The 20,747-nt window shown below is 33.4% G+C and overlaps 3 protein-coding genes and 1 long non-coding RNA gene across 11 annotated transcripts; 1 reads left to right on the top strand and 3 right to left on the bottom strand.

The window, feature by feature from the left end:
• Positions 1–833: 833 nt before the first annotated feature.
• Positions 834–13,243, bottom strand: Sep4 (septin 4). 8 transcript variants are annotated; one of them, XM_065345405.1, is made up of 10 exons: positions 13,052–13,243; positions 11,549–11,603; positions 6,981–7,161; positions 6,757–6,849; positions 5,124–5,289; positions 3,840–3,990; positions 1,947–2,112; positions 1,699–1,855; positions 1,542–1,626; positions 834–1,452 (listed from the first exon to the last, which is right to left on the bottom strand). In XM_065345405.1, the coding sequence occupies exons 2-10, from the start codon at positions 11,579–11,581 to the stop codon at positions 1,312–1,314; spliced, it is 1,173 nt and encodes a 390-aa protein (XP_065201477.1). In that variant the 5' UTR covers positions 11,582–11,603; positions 13,052–13,243; the 3' UTR covers positions 834–1,311. The 8 variants fall into 8 exon arrangements, with proteins under 8 accessions (XP_065201477.1, XP_065201479.1, XP_065201483.1 ...); XM_065345407.1 differs by lacking the exon at positions 11,549–11,603 and having other exon boundaries at positions 6,981–7,157; XM_065345411.1 differs by lacking the exon at positions 11,549–11,603 and having other exon boundaries at positions 13,052–13,242.
• A 336-nt stretch (positions 13,244–13,579) lies between these two features.
• On the top strand, positions 13,580–15,611 carry LOC135832266 (uncharacterized). The gene is made up of 3 exons (XR_010556289.1): positions 13,580–14,438; positions 15,064–15,158; positions 15,243–15,611. It is a non-coding gene; the product is annotated as an uncharacterized LOC135832266 (long non-coding RNA).
• Positions 15,612–16,349: 738 nt separating this feature from the next.
• On the bottom strand, positions 16,350–18,470 carry LOC135832258 (cytoplasmic polyadenylation element-binding protein 2-like). Its single transcript, XM_065345396.1, has 7 exons — positions 18,260–18,470; positions 17,901–18,068; positions 17,711–17,823; positions 17,402–17,615; positions 17,142–17,323; positions 16,939–17,043; positions 16,350–16,833 (listed from the first exon to the last, which is right to left on the bottom strand). The coding sequence occupies exons 1-7, from the start codon at positions 18,312–18,314 to the stop codon at positions 16,711–16,713; spliced, it is 960 nt and encodes a 319-aa protein (XP_065201468.1). The 5' UTR covers positions 18,315–18,470; the 3' UTR covers positions 16,350–16,710.
• A 456-nt stretch (positions 18,471–18,926) lies between these two features.
• Positions 18,927–20,736, bottom strand: LOC135832256 (probable 18S rRNA (guanine-N(7))-methyltransferase). Its single transcript, XM_065345395.1, has 6 exons — positions 20,504–20,736; positions 20,376–20,413; positions 20,092–20,270; positions 19,822–20,015; positions 19,511–19,746; positions 18,927–19,137 (listed from the first exon to the last, which is right to left on the bottom strand). The coding sequence occupies exons 1-6, from the start codon at positions 20,543–20,545 to the stop codon at positions 18,993–18,995; spliced, it is 834 nt and encodes a 277-aa protein (XP_065201467.1). The 5' UTR covers positions 20,546–20,736; the 3' UTR covers positions 18,927–18,992.
• Positions 20,737–20,747: the final 11 nt, after the last annotated feature.

The raw sequence follows: 20,747 nt of genomic DNA, 5'->3' as shown, positions 1-20,747 counted from the left end.
TTCTTAGAGGATAGGGCTTTCACCTACAATAATTTTTTTTTCAAAATTTCTAGCGGTATAGCTGTAGCAGCGTTTTGAAAAACAGTGAAATTTGTTGAATTGAAAAAAAAATCAAATCATTTTGATAATTTAAATTCTGCATAAAAATTCGATATTCATGTTCAAAAGTGAAAAAAATGAATTAAATTACGATTTCTGTCGAAAATTAACTCGTAAAAATAAAAATGAAGAAAAAAAATTTTTAAAAAAATTTGCCGGTGGTGGGATTCGAACCGGGTACTTCCCGCGTGAGAAGCCATGTTCTGTGCCTCGCGGCTAGCACTGCAATACTCTATTCAAGCGATATCGAACAGTATACAAGTTGCCAATGTTGCCAAATAACGATGGAAATTATTCCCCTCGTACAAACGCGCGCGCACATGCAAATAGCGCGAAAAATCAGCTGTTTATTATAAAATTCTTTTGAAAAAAGTGATGAAATATTTCTTGAAAAAGCAACCCTGCATAGTGGGAGGTCTAAAGAGAGGTAGAGAGCAAAGAGAAGTAAGAAACAGGATGAAAAAGCATGTGAGAATTCGAACGCACGCGCAAAACGGGTACGTAAACTTCAAGCGCGTATTTCTCGGAATTTGCGTTTCGGACGTCGGGTACCCTAGCGTAGTCCAGGTCACATATACCTACCCAATTGAAAGTCACGAGTGTTATCAATTATTCTGTCTAGTGTGTATCTTCTCATTTGAATCTTCGCAGAATCAGTAATTCGAAATTCGTTCGCTATATAACTTGGGTATTAATGAAGTTGCAAAAGTTGCTAGGAAATATTGAGACAGGAATCGAGCAATAAATTTGTAATTTTGTAAAGAATGAAAAATTAAAAATAATATTTGGTTTATAGTTCAGTTACGCCATTTTAAAAATTACAAATTTCTAAATCTATAAATGATATTAACAATAGAATAGAATCTTTATGGTAAAATAGGTATTTATTTAGGTACTTGAAAAACTAACTTAAAACTTAAAATGAAACGAGCAACACTTGATTTTACAAATACCTATTTATAAAACGTAAAAATATAGGTACAAATCGTGCAATTATAGGAAAGCGGGAAAAACGAACTCATTGGATAGATCTTATGAAAAAAATAACTGCTCAACTGTAAGGTGCCATTCTTTCGCTCGTACAACATTGAATTTATGCCGCGTTTTTAAAATCGATCGTCCATTTATAATTGTATCAATCATTTTCAGAAAGATCCAAAAATACCTTTAGAATGAGCTCGAAACAGAATAACAACTTTTGTATCGTGTCTTTTAAACGTTAATCATGCTATCTTTTCTTTTGCATTCAAATTCCGTTGGTGTTTGAGAACCGCTGCAAATACTGCTTTGACTCTGACTCGATGCTTTAAGTTTTTCTTGCATTTGAGATAACATATCTTGCATCCGTCGTATCTGCGTAAATTCAGTTCACGATTAGGTTTTTACAAATATGAAAAGTTGATTTTATTTTTACTAATAGGTAGGTACACGAGATTTATTACTTCTTCGTCTTTTTGTAGAAGAAGTTTGTCGGTTTCCGTGATTATTCCATCTATTTGGGAATTCGACTCGCGTTTCAATTTTCTGCTAATAAAAATAAAATTTAAAATTTAAACCATTGAAAATTTGTTGCTAAAGGTAGGTAATAGGTATACGTACCCTCTTTCTTTGATTGCCTGTTGAGATATCTGAGAGATGCACTGTACTCGGAAATTTTCATAATAAACATCTTCTGTAACATCTTTGAGATCTTGCATGTGAGTTGTAATTAACATATTTCTTAACTTATTGAAGTCACTATGTTTCGAGTTTTCAACTGTAACACATTAACTTGTCGTTACCGTTTCGAACATCAAGATGAAAAACCGATAATGATGATGTTATAGATTTTATTAATACTTTATTACCTTCTACAATACCCCATGGGTACTGCCTGCCGCGTACTTTTTTCCCACCAACCTCGATAATATTATGACTACCAATAACCGCAAATGGAATGCATTCTTTTAATTCTTTATCTTGCCGTTTGAAATCTTCGTCTTCATCGCTGTCACATTCGGGAAACTGGTATATCTGCAATCAAAAAAATAAGTATGTGAACGTTACCACCTATCTATTTACGTAAATTAGTTGATTATAAATTCTTCGAATCATAGCTTCGATTTCTAGATATTAATTAACTAGGTAGGTCTAAATGTGCACTAGTGCACCTGTAAGTACATACATTCGTATTTACTTTTTAATATTTTTTTATGCTCTAGTTGTTGGGATGAATGATTGACAAGACTTTTATGCAGAATAGGTTTCTACTATTTTTTCAAGTTGAAAGTTCACATCAATACCATTTTTCAAATTAAAATACCTAATAAGGTTTTGAAGCGGGGGCTTCCACGGTATTAAAATTTTAAAAAGTAGTGAACCAACCTTAAAGGTGTAGGTAGTCGCCATGGTTGAATACAAACCTCATGGAGGTATTTTTACATTTTTAAAGCATTATTATAGGTAAAAAAATATTTCATTTCGATTCGATTTTCAGCCACCCTTGCTTCTGCTTCATTACATAAAATGACCGATGACGTAAGTGACGTTGTTCTAAAATGGTCACGCATGTATCGTAGGAGGAGGGAAGGCACTGAAAAGGGTTGCGTTTTCCCCTTCGTCTAATACTTATGTATCACCCTGTTATTATTTCTTCTCACTTATGGTCCTGCTTCCCTATTCAATTCAGTTGTCTAAACATGAATCAGCCAAGGGAGAGCGATTGCGATTATCGTTTTTATTCCTACTTCAATTACTTACTTTTCAAGTTTTCATTAACAAAAATATCGTTAGCGGTATGCGAAATAACCCAATAAAACCAATTTGGTAAAAAAGTAATGCTCAAAACAATTGTTCATTTATGTATTATTCGAAATAACACTTGATTATTTATCACTTCGACTGCTGCGATAAATGTAAATAGGAATCCGGTTTTGGTGTGTGTGTGTGTGGGGGGGGGGGGTTGAGTAATAATTCCTTCCCAAGGGTTCAGTTTTTAAAAAAAAATTGACAGTAAAAAGTGGCAATTTTCCAAGCATTTTTGCGCTCTTGCTTCACTATAACAGATTCCGATTACACGCCTTAATTTTTCAAAATTTTGCGTCCTTCCTTCACTTCGGCACATACCTAATATCTATCACTTCATTTTTTTCATATTTTTCGAGAGGAAGAGACTTTTTTGTTCTGAAGCCTACATTATATGTATAGGTAAAGGTATATTCGTACACTATTTACTCGAAATACTACCTTCCAAACAAATTTCAGTCACTAAAGTCTCTCCTTAGAAAAAAAAAATACATACTTAGGTACCTAAATAAATTACATAGTTATTTAGTTTCTGCCCCCCTTCGACGAACCTGATTCCCCCCCTTCACACCTTCATCCACCTCACTCCAAAAAAATTGGATGACAAATAAAACACTTGGTTCGGATCCAATTATACATACACTTCCAAGAAACAAATGCGGGCTCCGGCACTGATTCGAGTAAATCTAATAGACCACGGAAGAAAAAGTTTCGAAACTTCCTAATACGAGCAAACTGAATTATTCTTCATTCTTAAGCGATTAATGTTTGATCATTCTCTACATATCAAAATGTACCTATATCTATTTATTGTAAGTAGATCATAACTTTCGACGATGAAACACAGTTTAAACTATAATGCAGGCGAAGCAAATAAATAAATACATAATTTATCGGAGGCATTCGCTGGTAGGTACTTTCTAATAGGTACATATTAGATGATGATTATTACCAACCTGGATATTATTTTCCTGTATATCATTTAAAATCCTTTTCTTTAACCTTTTCATTTCTGGTTCAGTGAGTGTATCAGCTTTTCCGATTATCGGTACGATATTGACTTTATGCTGTATTTGCTTCATTAATTCGATATCCAGTTGTCTCAATCTATAATTATGTGGTAAGAAAAATGAAAAACTAAGTTATCAGTGTGTTTGTAAGAAAGAAGTTGTGTGAGCAGTTTTTTTTTTTTTTTGAACTACCTAAGTATCAATATGCAGTTCCTGATAAATCCCTCATACCTTTAATAATACTTTTTGGGAGGTAGGGGCTTATTTTATGACATAAAACAAGCACAATTCTTCAATACAAATGCTGAAAATATAGAACGCTCCTTTAGCAAAAAAATTCAAAAACTGCCTTTTTGAAATCATTTTCTCGAACTCGGCATTGAGCACTTTCAAGCCGAATATCAAGCTTCCGAAATAATTAATTTTTCTAGCATTAAAATACTTTTCCAAAATATTAAAATTTGATTTGGAAAATTTGGGATCATAATTTTGATATTTTGATAATTTTAATAAATATTTTTTATCAATTGAAAAAAATTGAATAGGTACTTACGTAAATGGCAAAAAATGAAAAAATTTGATTTTTTTAAAAATTGAAGAGCAATAATTAGGTATCTAAAAGAATATTTGACAGCATCCAGATATTTGGTTGAAATGTAAAAAATTCAAAACATTCACTCAGAGAGAGAGCGATCAATAAAGAGTAAATATACAATTAAGAAGATTGATGATTCGCTATTCGTTTAATGGACAGTAATAGCAATAATAGCATACCTACCGAAAAAAAAACTCAAAATTAAAGACAAAAGATTGCAAATATTCAACATTTTTCCAAAACATATGTCATTCTATGATGAAGAACTTGAAATTGCAATGCAAATTAATGCTAGAGCACACTTCATCTGAAGGAAAATGTTCAAAATTTAGAGCAAAGTTGCTAAATTTTCAAAATTATTAAGCAAAATTTCTCAACTTATCTGATCTGAACTTATTTTTAGCCAATCGATGAATTTTTTGGCAAAATCAAATTTAAATCGCCATAAATTTTAAAATTTTTTTTCTTTTTGAAAATAAAATGCTTCAGATACCTACTTATACTTAGCCTATAGAATTTTGAAAATTTTCATAATCGCCCCCACAAAACGAAATGCGAAGAACATTTCTTTCCAGATATTTTTTTCAGATAGGTAGCTGTCTAGGTACACAAATCATTAGGTAACTCGGACTTACCCGTGTCCATAAGGAGGTACGAAATATAAACAGCAATGAACACGGTTGTCAACAATATTCTTTCTATTCAGGCCGCTTTCGTCTGTGAAATATTGACGAAATTGCTCATCTATGTAGTTACAACAAGCCCGCCAACTATCTTCGCAGTTTAACGAATCTCCGAATCCTTTTGGAAAGAAAAAAATAAATAAGAAGAGTGAAAAATGAAAAATACATACATATGTGAGCCATTGGCACAGGTATAAAGTGCAATGTACCAGGTAACATAAGCAGGCAATAGGTATACATTCATGCTTCACGGTGCATCTAGGCAAAAAAGGTCAAGAACCTGGTTTTGCATCCGGTGGACGCGGGTATGTTTACATTTTTTATAAACAAACAAATATAATAAAAGCGAATGAAGTCAAATTGTAAAAAGTTTTCCAACTTATAAATTCATTAGAGCGTGACATCTGCCATAGACCGTATTTCACCTGGCATCAATCGTCATAAATTAAAATGGAAATTACAGGCGTTTATTTTCAGTAGGTAGGTAGGTACCTACCTCGGTATGCAGAGTGAAGCGAATGATTGAAAACATTTTTCTAAATTCGTATTGCATTTGAAATTACAAGTACCTCTATACTCTATACCTAGAAACCTCTATCGAGATTACATTGTTTGGAAAGATTGACAGAGGTAGGTACAAGCCCGTATCCAGGATTTCCTCCTGGGGGGTGATGAATGACTCATAAGTAGGGGACAAAAACCACAAAATTCCCAACTGGCTCATATGTATAAAAATTTCAATAGTAGGCACATTTCAGACATTTTCATGCTGAATTTCAGATTGAAAAACATGTTGATTTGAGTGAGGTTTTTGAAATTTATCCAGTAGGTACCTGAATTGTTTATATTTATAATGAAATTCAGACAAGCACGAGCGAAGCGAGGGTAAAATTTGTCAATCCAAATAGTAAAAAATACTGCATACATTTCTGATCGTAAAATTGATTTTTCTGGATTTAACTTGACACTGCTCACGTCTGTCCTCAGACTTGAATTGGTAGTTTATTCAACTAGGGAGCAAAAATGATTTTTTGACGATTTTCGAGGTTTATTGCCTAAGCGACGCGAGTAAAATAATTCAAAATTGTCGAAAATCATTTCTACTTCTGAGTTGGGTAACATATTTTTCGTTATGAGGGAGAAAAATCTCAGTGATCACTGATCAGTAAGCTGGAGCAAAAGGAGTACTTTTTCTCCCTTATAATAACGAAAAATAAGCTTCCAGAAATTTCAATTTCAAAAAATGAAAGCAAACAAAAGCATTGGAAATTCATAATTCAAGAAACAAAAATAATTAGCAGGTATAGATACATAGTCAATGAATTTTGAAGTTTGTAGCGGATTATCTCCCTAGAAACGTAAAACAACATTATTATTTTCGTGTGATTCAATGCAAGAAATCGTAGGAAATTATATTAACCTAAGGATTTTTTGGGCCTGGGGGGTGATTATACCCCAAATCACCCCCCCTGAATACGCCCTTGGGTAGGTAGAGGTACTTCTCTCTATCTCTACGTGCAGTACGCGATGAACTATAGTAAAACGCTTAAAGGTAGCTTATTTAGAAGGAATAAAATAAAATTACCCGGCGTATCGACAACGGTAAGACGTAATTTCACGCCCCTTTCTTCAATATCCATGGTTTTCCGTTCGATTTGCGTTGTCTTAGTGACACGTTCTGTAACAAATTATGTACATTGTCGTCAATACATCATCAGTATAGGTAGGTATTTTGAAGATGGAGATGGAATGAAACTAGTATAGAAGTACATCTCTACCCTCGGGATATCTCTCGAGATCAATACTCACCATGTACTTCGGGTATCTTACGATCTTTGTACAGATCGCTAAGAAATAAACTGTTGATGAGCGTTGATTTCCCAAGACCTGATTCTCCGACGACCATTAAAGTGAAATCGAAACCTCTTTTGACTGATTTGCGATGCACCTGCTCTGGCAGTGTGGCAAAACCGATATAATCCCTGTCTCCCTGGAACATATTAAATCACCCTCACATATCGTATTTTTACACTTACGTTGATCAACGACTTCGATAACGATCACCGACGATTGAACGAATATTGCACTCGATATGTACAAAATGTAGGTAGGTATAGCTAGGTAGGTATATCTTATCTACAATCGTGATTGCAACGAAGTGAAAAAAGATCAATTAAAACAGTACACCGATGGATATATGCGACTGCGATTCTACATACAAGTTTTCGTTTTGTTGCAAGTGAAAAATGTTTTCTGTCGTTTACGGTCGATGAAGCTGAAGCACAATTAAAAAAATAAATCAACTTCTTCATCGTGGTATTTCATTTCCACACACGTTAATGATTTAATATCGCTCGGTGCATGATGACTCAGAGTAATTTTGTAAATAATTATAGTCCGCGGGCAAATATCATTTTTCAATTACCCAGTTGTTTCACTCTATCTTCTGCCACGATTTTTCTACCTATCGGGAGAGGTATTGGGTAAGTGTAGTTCGTCAAGTGTCTAGATTGAGGTACCTACTCGAAATGCTGATAAAAAATAAAATTCGGCATAACCGACTTCCAAGTTTCAAGGACACTAGGTTGGGCATAGATTTCCAAATATCTTGTTGGAATATCTTGAAAATTGCTTTGAGACGTTTAAAAACTTTGCAAGGTAGTGCCAAAAAGAAACAAAAACTCAAACGAACTCAATTTGTTAAAAAACAAACAAAACAAATCCGAAGTCAAAATTGAATCTGTTTGAATGAAGACTTAGTAAGTATTCAATCTGAAATCACTAGATATAAAGGTATCTATAACACTTGAAAACTTTTTTTCTTTTTTTAGTTTTTATTCTGTATTTTGATTCATTATTTTGTTTAAAAAATAAAAAAGATAAGTACCTATTGGTAGATATGTGTGGCGAGAGAGGGGGAATTTGTTTTGTACTTTTGAAGAAAAATCTTCTAATTGGAAATAAAATATAGCTACTCCCACATGAAAATATTTCATTTTTTTTTTGTTGCATTTCTTGAATTTTTAAATGCTTAAAAGGATCGAGGTTAAATGGACGAGATGCTTGATCTGTTTAACTTGAACTGGTCCAAAACAAATGAGTACCTACTCAATAACTTTTTTTAAAATTAAATTTCTTCACTTCTCTGAAATAAATTGTTATCGTGAGAGGTCAGTGTTCCCGAGTAATCTGCACGTGCATTTTTTTTTTTTTTTTTTAATATTGGTCTAATGTTGATGTTTTAAATAAAGATAAGTATTTGAATTGTATTCTGCACAAATACACAATAGATGAAAGATCCACAACTCAAATATTTTCGCCTCTAACCCAAAGATAAGTAAGTAATAATCAATTTCATATCAAAAGAAACGTACAAAAACAAGGTTTCCTACGGTTTATCAAAGCGTTCCTAATAAACAAAACTAGAATACCTACTCGAATGTACTCGTAGTTGAACGATAATAATTTTCATGCCATTTTAACACTTCGTAAGTTGCATTTGCGACGACAGTTGTACTCGTAATCTGTCATGTAGGCAAGGCTTTAAGGTATACGGGTACTTGAAGAAATGAAAAAAATCAACACCATACACGAGGAGACGACACGTTTGAGTGGTAAATGAATACATAAGTACAACGCGATAGTCTCTATGAAGTCGTCATTGCTTAATACCTATCTTCGTTGTTTACAAACAACGTGGAATTTTTCTGATTGCGAGTAAAAAATAGTAGGTACCTATAACATTAGAAGCATTTTGTGATAAAAAGGATGTCTGTCTCCCGATATAAATGTAGGCACATGGCACTATCCTGTGGTACTTTTAGGCGAAAGAAAAAATTAAAAAAATTATTGTAGAGGTTTTTTTGTCGGCTATCTATAAATTATGTTTGGTAGGTGAGTTTGAACAAAACAAAAAAATTTTGAGAACAACATTTGCACAAGTGTAAGCAAATTATATTTTGAAGGTGCGTCTTCAAAATCCGCCTCCTCCTGTTCCCGAACTCCATTTTTTAACGTAGGTAATAAATTTGTTTACAGCAAGTAGATGGCTAGAAATTTCATTTGAATGAACAGCAGATAGATAGAAAATGAATAGGTAAGCAGGTAGTTGAGTAAGTATACCTATAATAATTTTTTGATTTTTCTCAATTTATGTACAATTGTTTGAAAACAAACAAACAAACAAACTTTGGAACACTTCACTTATGTTTATTTCCTACCTATCTTCATTCTGATTTTAAATATCTTTTATACTACCTATAAAAAAGAAGACATAGAGTCTCGGACAAAGATCCCTTCGAAGTCTTTCAAGAGGCGACACCCCAAGAATACCTTTGCAAATGAATTATGAAAATGGCTGGCTCTGAAGAGGTATATAAACTATTGTGCAGATAGGCAACTTGCAGGGAGGGAATTACAGGTGAATTATAAATAGGTAGGTTAAGAAAAGAGACTTCTTCTATTTGAAGGCATTTAAATCTTTGAGAAATATTATTTGTCAATTTTCAGTAATACTTCAACATTTTTTAAAAAAGGATCAGTTTCTTTATTACCTATTTTAATGATTCAGGAGCTTATTTTAAAATTATCTAAAATTAACACACACCTACAAACTTACACATATCCAAACTTCAATTCTTATTTGTTTGAAAATATTAGCAAGTATGATATGAAGTGAACTTCTATGTTATGGCCTTAATCAGTCAAAAAACAGTCACTCATTCCAAAACTGTAGTTTCTTATACAGTACCTACCTATTAGGTATTAGGTACCTATAATTCCTACCTGCATTAATTTTTTTTTTGCTTTCGAAAAAATCCTTCTCAAGAGGGTTAAAACGCTGTATCCCTTTTTGAAATATACATGTCCGCCGTCGCATCCGCGTCTCATTTACTATAAATCATCATTCATCAAGCAAGCAAAATTTCAGACATTTGGACCTCTCTCGCAAGATTTTTCCAAATTTGAAATAATTACGAAGTGGTTTTCTTCGCATCCGTCCAATTACGAATAATTTGTCCTAAATATACGAACCTACATACTTATGCAGCATTCAGTAAACAAACACAGTGCAGCGTGCAATTTTTCGCGCCTTTTTTATGACGTAATAATAAAAGACGCGAGTATTTTACTAAAATAGAAACGATTGAATGACATTCCAACGACACCTTATAATTTACATTCAAAATTCCAACGTACATAATATTCTATTGTCATAACGCCAGAGCAGGAGAGCAGGAGTAGGTAATGTAAAAAACTTGTGTTCGACGCATATTGGATATTAATGAGTAGGTACTGAAATAGGCAGGTACATATTGAGATAAAGATGTAGGTACACCCGCGATCGAAACGACACGTAAAACTCGATTTTTTTCCCGCTGAATAATATTTCACGGGCAACATATCATTTACAGAGAGATTAATAATGATGAACGATTTTGGGAGAAAAAAGACCGTACCTATACTACTAGATAGACTTTCTTTCACGCTCATCTCCCGTTCTCTTTTTAACGTCAGGACAGGTTACGTTTCCCTTCTTGTAGAATGACTTTTTACGTCTTGTTTTTTTCTCTTCTTTTTAGCATTAAATCATTTACGTATAAGTACGTAGATACGTGTTATTAATTAATTACCGGTAAGTGTGCATGTTTATAAGACATTTAAATGGAACAATTAAAGAGTAATTACAAGACTTAACATCTGTTTTATACCTACCTACATATTGAGACGAGATTAAAAAATTGGCTTTTATTCAATACGAAAATGCATGCGTACATTACGAGCATATTTAAAATTAAACCAAACAGCTCTGGAGTAAATATAGAGGTAATTAATAACTCGTTGATCGGTTATTAAAATGAAATTCACCAATCACTATTTACAACATGGGCGGAAGACCGGAAGACAGGACGCTAGGTGTAGGTATATGATTGGGTAATAACTCGTCAGTCGTCAGTCATCTATTAGTATAGGTTTACTTTTTAAATAAATAGACGAGACAACAAGAGAGGGTGAAAGGATACAAGAAGAATTATTTCACTCACAATGATGAGTAACTGGTATCATGTCAGGGCTTATCTCGCATAAACGCGGTATCAATATCAATACCTATTACCTATACCTACCTACCTAGGTAAGTATAGTAATTTTGTGTAATACAATAAGTATAGACAGGTTATTGCAATCGAGAGATAGAAGCCTTTCAGTTCAGCTGTTCAAGAAAGGAACAAGGAAGAAAATACCCCAATCCCAATCCCTTTACAGCAGCAGAGTAATCGAAAGCAGATGAGTCATTTTAAGAATAAGGATAGAAGCGATTGTATAAAAATCGCGAAAGAATTACACGCCGTCACCATTATGAAAATTATTCAACTTACGGATTTTCGTTTAGAGGATAGTTTTCGACGCATGGCGCTACTAAAGTTTAGATGGCTGGAACAAGATAAACAGAATTCGTCATTTGGCGGTAATTTTCTCGGAGACGTTGGAGATTTAAGGTAAGTGCATCGATATTTCGAAGAATTATCCGGACACGGTTCCGGTTTTATCCATAGAGGAGTATTTTCGCGGTTTTTAAATAAATTCGAATCCATAGTCACAGGTACGAATCGCGCACACCGGTAGGTGCTTATCAAAATCAATAGGTATTTTTATATTTCAAGACCGGATTCCGTACTTATTGTCAAATGTGAGTCGGTATACGGTACATCTACTCGGCGTGTCATCGATGAATATGTATAATACGTTTGCCGGTGTGTCTTCTTAACATGTATACCTAAATTTTTTTATGCCGCAGATGACCTTATAAACTCGACGCAGTTGCCAAATTTTCGATAAGATAACACGACTTGGTATTCACAAGTCATTAAATTTTTTACCAAATCAAATGATCCGTGATTTGTAGGATATTTGCCTTAATTTTTTTGCAGATAATTGCATCATTCGGGAAACGAAAAAAGTGACCGGAAAGTAATCACAAAGTTGAAAAGGCAACTGAAATACATATACCTACCTACGTGAACAGGAAGACGCTCAATAGGTAGGTATAATCTAACTTACATGATTTATCGATTCATTTTTTGTAATACTTGATTCTTCGAATCATCCGTTGAATTCATTTTCACTTTCATATCGTTCATTGTTCGACTAATAATAAAAGCGAGGTGCAGAAAAAAGTAGCTGAGAAATGTTTTACCAGATCTCAATAACGCTCCTAAACATTTTGAAAAAAGTTGAATCAGCATTTCGAAGAGCTCGGCGAGAGAAGAATTGCAATCGCAAATGAGTCATGGTCACGGAATGTTCAAAACTTCATTTAATCATTTATGAGGCTGAGGCTGAATTATTCAACATTGTTAAAAATGTCATATGCCGGTAAATTTGACAAAATACGATAGCTTTATCGCAGATAATACCTTTCTAAACCATAAACAACAGAAAACAAGATAAAATACGTAATTTAATGGTAAGAATAAGAATCCACTGGATTTGACTTTCAGAAAAAAAAAATCGATCGTTTCAACCGGTACCTAATACAGATATACTTGTACATATGTATGAACAAAAATCTCAATAAAATACCTAATATCATCGATTAGAAATCAGAAAACAAAAACCGTATTAAATTCCATAAAAATACTTTTCAATGGAAATTTTTAAAAATATTTCGTGGGTAGGTAAGTATTTGAATTTAAAAATTTTCAAAAATAATTTTCTCGAGAAAACGACCGGAATAGAATCCAAAGGTCGTGAACTTTGTTGGGCGTAATTTTGAAAATTTCAAAAGCCATGCAAAGTAAACAAAACCTAGTTACGGATATTTCGACAAACTGACGAAAAAACTACGATTAAATTTATGATAGAATGAAATTAAGGTTCACCTGACATTTCTTCTTGACCTTTAAAACTTGGCTAGTATTACTTTCGAAAATTATTCAACGATATTTTAACTGTATACGCTTATTCACTTCACATTATAAAAAAATAGCAATCTTTTTATAAAAGCGCTTGCGTTACTCACGCGCCACAATGTTGTTAAATGGAACGTAACACGCGAGTCCCGACGCTGGAATACGCCGACCCAATGGTGTATCGTTCGGTCGTGAGTGATTTGCTCGAAATGTACGAGTAGCTGGAGTAATTACGTTCGTGTACAACGGCTAAATAGAAAGATACCGATACCGATGATGATTAATGAGTAAAAAATTTCATCGCTTATCAAGAAAATATGCCGCCAGAAGCTCAAATATTTTTTCATTTCATCAATTCAAACACTTCCATTTCGAACATTCAAGCATTTTGGTGAATAAAAAATTCAGTCTTTGAAAATCAACAGCTTATACAGACATAGGTAAGGTATAGTAAGTATATGTAGGTAGGCGTCTCTATGTACTTCCAAGTTCCATTATAGAATTAGAACTGTTAGGTACCAAAGCTGTTTTCAGCATAGGTAGCCTGCGAAAAAATCAGTGAGATCGCACTCGAGATTAATTTTTTTTAAATGGCACCTCTCCGAGAAAAAAATTCCTTGCTTCCAAAAAAGTGTCATTACGTATAATTCATACGAGTAATAATCTTCAATAGGTAATGTAGGCTCACGTAAAATTATTTTCATCTTGACAATCATATTGAACGAAGATTTCCGTATCTTTTTTTTGCTACTAGGTACTATTAATGAATCCATTTCTTCTCCAGCTTCCGAGCACGCACCCGTTACATTTAACCAATCATATAATTCGTATTGTCGCTTCCACTCCAGCGTTACGATCGATAAAATTTCATTCGCGTGCTTGACAAGACCGACTCCAGCTTATACTTGTTTTAGGAAGGGTGCGATATCAGCAGAGCAGAAACCGTGGATCTTGGTGAACGCAGGACTGCTAGGTTAATGGGGCATTTTGAAGAGCAATAATCTGTCGCATCTCCATCTATACGTTCCATTCAAAAATAAATGCAATCTTTCAATAGTATTTCGGTATGAAACTTGAGAATATCCTAGAGCGGTAACTGGTAATTTTCTCCATCGAAAAATGAATAGTCTAAGTTATATACCTACATATGTATGTACGTACATGTAGGTACTAGGTACATAGGCTACATACTCAACTTGTGCAGATTTTTATTTCTTTACAGTGTTGTGATATTCGTGCAAGTGGTTTTTGATAAATTGGTAGACGAGTGGACGCCGCTGTTTTGAAACTGAAGAATTATTATTATATATGTGATGAGCGTCGAAGAAATCTAGAAAAAAAAGTGTTCGGTTAATATGTAAGTGAACCTAATTTTTAACTGCATAATAAGGGAAATAAAACAGAAAACCGATGCATACTGTAATGATAAATTCTCTTGATAAAAATTCGAATCCAAATAATCCTACTCGTGGATTTTGATTCTCGATAAAACATAACAATTCTAAAATCTGTAATACATGAAGTACCGACCGTTCACATTTAAAATACGGAATACAGATGCACGTTTATTGGGCTGCATAACCAATAGACCGTAGGTATAATACCTACCTGATTTTGTAAATCTTCCGTCAAACCATTCAAATTCACTGTTACGATCCATCTTCTGAAATCTACCTACAATAAACGAAATTTGAACAATGTTAAATTGAATTTTGAATTTGAACGAATCGCAGCAAGTACATATGTGCCTAACCTACCTTCTTTGTGGTGTTATAAGATGAATCATTCAAAATCGACTGCAAGGAAAAGGTCCATATTGACAACACTAAATTCATAACTGCGAAACTCACGTCAAAATTGCTCGTCTTCGATGATATGAATATTTGAGAAACAAAGCAATAAGTTGTAATTAAAGTAGATAAGAACGAACAAAAACAAAGCGTAGTAATTAAAAAAGAAAAATTGATTGACAATGATTTCAGAACATTATTCAACGCAATCCACATTTCGAAACAAATTAATATTATATCTTGAGAAGATTTCTCGACTGAGCTGATCAACTGAAAAATCAGATAAAGTAATATTTTTGTGAATAAATAACAAATAGGTACATATAATCATTAATCAATAACAAGACCAGCGTTGTGCTGTTGTTTCACAGACCGAATAACAACGTACCTGTTGAAAAAATTGCTGCAAAAGTTTCGCTCCTGATTGAATAAGAATGCATTGACAAACCCAAAACGAGATGCTAATATTAATAAAAGAGCAAATTGAAAAATAAGTGAAGAAAATACTGAATGTGAAATCTTCAATACGAAAACAGTAGCAAATAGTGGTACTTATGACTAATGATATCGACAGAACGAAGAATGTAATTTTTTTCACCATTCGTTGCACATCAATTTTAATTTCCTTGCTCGCATTCACGCAATACAAAAGCTGGAAAAAATAGAATAAAAATAGGATAATATTTCAAAAATGTCACGATTTTAATGTAAGCGTATAAAATATATTTACCTGAAATTGATACCAGTTTCGAAAATAATCAATTAAACCCGTCATCTGTGCCCAGAATGAAACTGGAATGAGAGCTGTTTGAAGAGATAGGATAAAAACCACTATTTGAAACGCTTGAAATTTGGAATCGTAACCATCTTCCATAAATACATAAAGATGGTTTACCAACATGGTGATTATATGGTACATTATTATAAAATAAACAACTACCCCGTACAGCACTGAAGTATCCCATATATGAAATCCTATTTGATCTGAAAACAAATTACATAGGTACATTTTGTCTATTTCTGCATTGAAATGCCTATCTACCCACTCAACAAACAAATGCGCGCCGGTAAATAGAATACGGAGTTGAGAACTCGAAAAGGCTTGCTCGCTAAAGTACCTATCATTCGAAAACTTACCATTTTTTTCATAACAAAGTAATAAACCAGCGTATTTCATAAAATGAAGAACAATTTTACTTTGAATTAGAGCAACACTTTTAGCATTTTTTTCATGAAAACTTTTATTTTTATCCAAATAACCAATTTTAGGTGGAAATGCAACACTAAAAATATGTTCCATTAATTAATTTGAAAATTCTGCCAGTGAAAATTATTCGAAATAGGTGCCGGGGATAAACAAATAATTTCGACTTGAAAAATAACCGCCATCTCGTATTCGTCTACCTACTTAAAATACCATTATCCAATCGTCAGATCGCATTCTTATCATTTTAATTAATCAAAATCAAACAAAGCACTTATCAAACGCGCGTATGAACAATCTATTTTGTAGTAGAAGTTACAAAATAAATACAAATTACCAATAGATTGGTACACAACTACACACCGTCGACTGCCGAGAATTGAAAAAAGAGCATAAATAATCTAACATTTCAATTTCAATAAATAAATAAATAAATAAAAAAGTGAATAAATAAAGAAACAGAAAAATCGCATTTCATAAAATGGATAGAATCCCGAAAATAAATAAATATTAACAATAAACAAATCACAAAAATCACTAATAAATCAACATGGCATTTTACATTTTTACATCAGTAAAATCAATTAACTAATAACCTACATTTAAAATGAACCATTGAATTGGTAATTGCAAACTTAATCAAATCCTCGCTTTTTCAAAGAACTTACGTAATCTTCAAGACCTTGCTTGATCAGCGGTTTGTGATGCGAACTATCAGACGAAGCATGTTTCGTAGTCCAGCAAAATTCACAGTAATACTGAGAAAAAAAACATTCAAATTGATTAATTACAAATATTTTGAAATTATTAAAAAACTGAAAACCTTAGTATGGACATAGGTATGTATAACGTTGGTACTTTACCGTTAAGCATTCAGGTTCAGGACAAAATAAATTGGGAGATTTTTCGACTTTGGCATTACATTCGTCGCATGGCTGATCATCCAAGATGTAAGGTTTTATTTCCATCTGCGTGAATATGCCGTGAGCAAAATTGTAACGGTCTATAATGGTCGATACATAACCATACAAGAACGAAAATATTTATGTACTCATTTGATACAAACCATTTTACGAGTTTTAGTTTCGGTAGGCATCAAAAAACGCTTTCTAACAGCCGAAATAACACTAGATCGACTTTCAAACGTCACTCTAGCAGCACCTTTCGGATAGAAATATTCTGAATCTGTATCAATACCCACGTATGAAACATTACCGAAAATTCGAGTCAGCATAAGACCTAATTCTTCTGCAATTGAAAAGATGGATGTTGAGCAAGAGTTGAACAAATGAACATTTGCTTCAGCAGCAGATTCGTTATACTTACTTGCAGAAACAGTTCGAGGAACTCCACCGAGAAAAATAGTATTTCTTTCATCCAGATCAGATAGGTCGGTAATGAATACATGGTCTGCACCGGAAAGTTTCCACGGCCTAACTTGAATGTTTTTATTTTTAATTTTTGCTGAGGAAAGTCTAATGTAATATCCGTCGGTTCTCTTTTCACAGAATTGCATTAAGGCATCGACCGAAGCGTTGTGCTGAAAATATATCAAGTACTGGTATTTAGGCCTACAACTTGAAGACCGGCCAGCATTTGCACGATATCTAATGTTAGGTACGTGCAGTTATTTACCTCAAACAACAAAAATGCGAAACCCTTCGGTGGTATTATAGAATTCGTATCTTCTTTATAAGGCCAATCCACGACTAAATCACCAAATCTGCTGAAGGTATCTTTCACCATTTCTGTGAAAGTGCATTGATTCCACGTAAGTTACTGAAAAATCTAGGCTTACACGGTAACGTTAAGTCTGAGAACTTACCTTCTGTAATATCTAACGGCAAACCTCCCACGAATACTTTTCGAGAGTAATTAAACGCAATACCAAAATTAGATAAATCAACTACACCGTGTTTTAGATTCATTTCAGGACAATTAAGGACAGCATTTAACACTTCGTCGTCGTGATTAGTAAGAAACGGACCTTTTCCTGTTGAAGATAGCACATTACATTTCATTGGTAAGTAATAAGAGTTCTTGTCTGAGTTAATAATATTATTTTCTTAGAAAAAGCAAAACAACAGAAATCTTCAAATGGTTTGCAAAGAACATTTCACTTCTTTTATGATTCTGAGTTCCTGAACTTTCACTAGGTACCTCAACCTCAATTGATATACTTACTAGCTCGACTTCGTTTTATAACTTTACAAGAAGGTCTGAAGTGATAAAAATTCATTTTAAGAATGAGTACGACTTTACGCTACTTACAAATATTAAAAATAACAAGACTTAATACTCTATAACTGAGATTGACGTGAACCTAAAGTGAAATTTGACAAAGAACCTAAAATTTTCAACCAACAACCGAACAGCTGAGATAAATTGGAGGGAAGCTTTAATTCAACTTTCATGTGTAGGTAAACGTCAATGATACCCATATGAGAACAAAAAAATGGTTATGAAAAAAATGTAATTTTGGGGTTTATAACGAAAATTTAATTTTGCCAATTCAAGGAAGCAGATTACTGAACATCAATAATTTAAGCTTTTACACTATCGTTGATTTAATCAAATGAGTCTTTCAAGTGACAGCAGGAAAATTTCATATCAGCTCATAAAACAGTGTTACCTCATCGCTTATCATTTCCATGATCAGTGCTTTGATTTTTGATTTTCATTCTATGGTTTTTCGTAAATTCGTAATATTTTAAATTTAGTATAGTTATTAATATTATAAAAAACGTGATACGAAAGTAGGTATGTAGTTCGACTTTAGAAAAAGTAACGCGGTCAAAACATAATAATGATACTGCATGGAAAACCGACAGGAATAAATAAATAATCAGAATAAATTACAAAACAAATTTATTTACTAACAAAAAAATAATACGTATAAAATTTCGTGAAAGTAAAATTAAAATCGTCCGCTTCTAGGTCTTCCGGTGTATTTTGTATTATCCCTTACATTTTTACCCTGGCGCCTTCTACGTTCTTTCTTCTCCAAGATCCAATCTTTACTTTTCTTGAGTGATTTTCCTTTCAAATTTTTGAATTTTTCTCTGAGCAAACAAACAAACAAATTAGTATAGATAGGTAGTTGAAAGGGGCATTTAAAACTTGAAAAGTGAAACATGAAAAGATCCATGAGAAATAAAATGAATCAAACTGGAACCGAAATTCTCGAATGCTTAAGATTTTTTAGGATATGAAGATTTTTCATCTAAAAATGAATCGAAGCTAAAAAAAAAAAGCTAAAGCAATAATCGAAATTATACAGACATTTGTTCCAAAAGTAGAGCGAAATCAAATCTTTGTTTAAGATCAGGTATGAGGTAGGTAATAGGTATGTACTATGTATGTCTATGTATATACCACTCACATCAAAGATTTCGGGCCATAGGATTTATAGAATGCTTGGTTACTTTGTAATACCTTTTATCGGTGTATTTAACTTGATTTGAATCTTCAGCACCATCTGTTAAAGCTTTAGGTAAAGGCATGGAACCTCCGGTCATTAAAACAAGGAAATATTTCTTCGCTTTCGTACTGTTTGGATAATCGACCACCAATCCTCCATAAAACCCAGCTTTCATTGCTTGTGAAGTGACTAGTTCTATCTGTTCTGAATTTTCAGGATAAAATTGAAATACTGCCCGGGCTGAGCGGGTCTAAAAACAATTACACATGGAAATGAAATAATGTTTCAAACTGATGATACGAATACAATACAAGAAATATCTTACCAAACATGCAAACAATGTGGAAAAGAAAGTATACAATCGTTTAGTTGGATTATGGTACGATTTATCAGCATTGCATAGCCATTGGAGGGTACTAACACTAATCGCTCCATCAAACATACCGGCACGAAAAGGTAAACCATCACCTAGATCTGCAAGCAATAAATCTCCTTCGACTTCTCTTTCTTTGGCTACACCTGAAAAAATAATGGTGTTACTTGAAATCATTCAACGTACGATTGGGTGAGACTAGAAACTACTGGAATAATTTACCCAACATTGAAGGCGAAATATCAAGACCGATCCATCCGTGTCCCTGATCTTCTAACACACTACCGCTTAAACCAGATCCACAACCGAGATCTAAAATCAAGCACGGTTTATCATCGGGTAAAACGAGTAGCTCTATGGCACGTTCACTCATTTGAACTTGGATATCCATCATTCGAGAACTAAATTGATCAGGAAAAAAAAAAGAAAACCACCTACATAAATACTATATCGAAAGGTAATCAACATTAGGCTGCGAAATGAAACGATAAACGGCAAAATCTTACTTTTGGGTATATTTTCTCGCTTCCTCTTCATTATAAAACTGAATTGAATATGACAGAAACAAAACGAAAATGAAATTTACATTTTTCAAAAAGGCTCATCATTAAAAAAATGAAAAACAGTTGCTTACCACTTCTGGAGGAGCTTTATGCTCTGGTCTTCTGAAAGACATGATGAACGATTCCAGGGAGATGAGAGAATAATAATAAAATTTGTAAAATTGTATTATTTTTCTTATTCTTACATTATGCGTACATACAAACTACCGACTGAGGCAGTGAGACTGATAACTGCTACCTATGCCATTAAAATTTTGATAAGGAAAATCCTCGTGCTCGGGACTCGCCCGTGTTCTTAAGTTCGCTCCGCGCAAG

This window comes from Planococcus citri, chromosome 1, assembly GCF_950023065.1.
Source record: "Planococcus citri chromosome 1, ihPlaCitr1.1, whole genome shotgun sequence".
NCBI lineage: Eukaryota > Metazoa > Arthropoda > Insecta > Hemiptera > Pseudococcidae > Planococcus > Planococcus citri.
The sequence above is the reverse complement of the archived record's forward strand: the minus strand, read 5'-3'. Positions and strand labels throughout refer to the sequence as shown.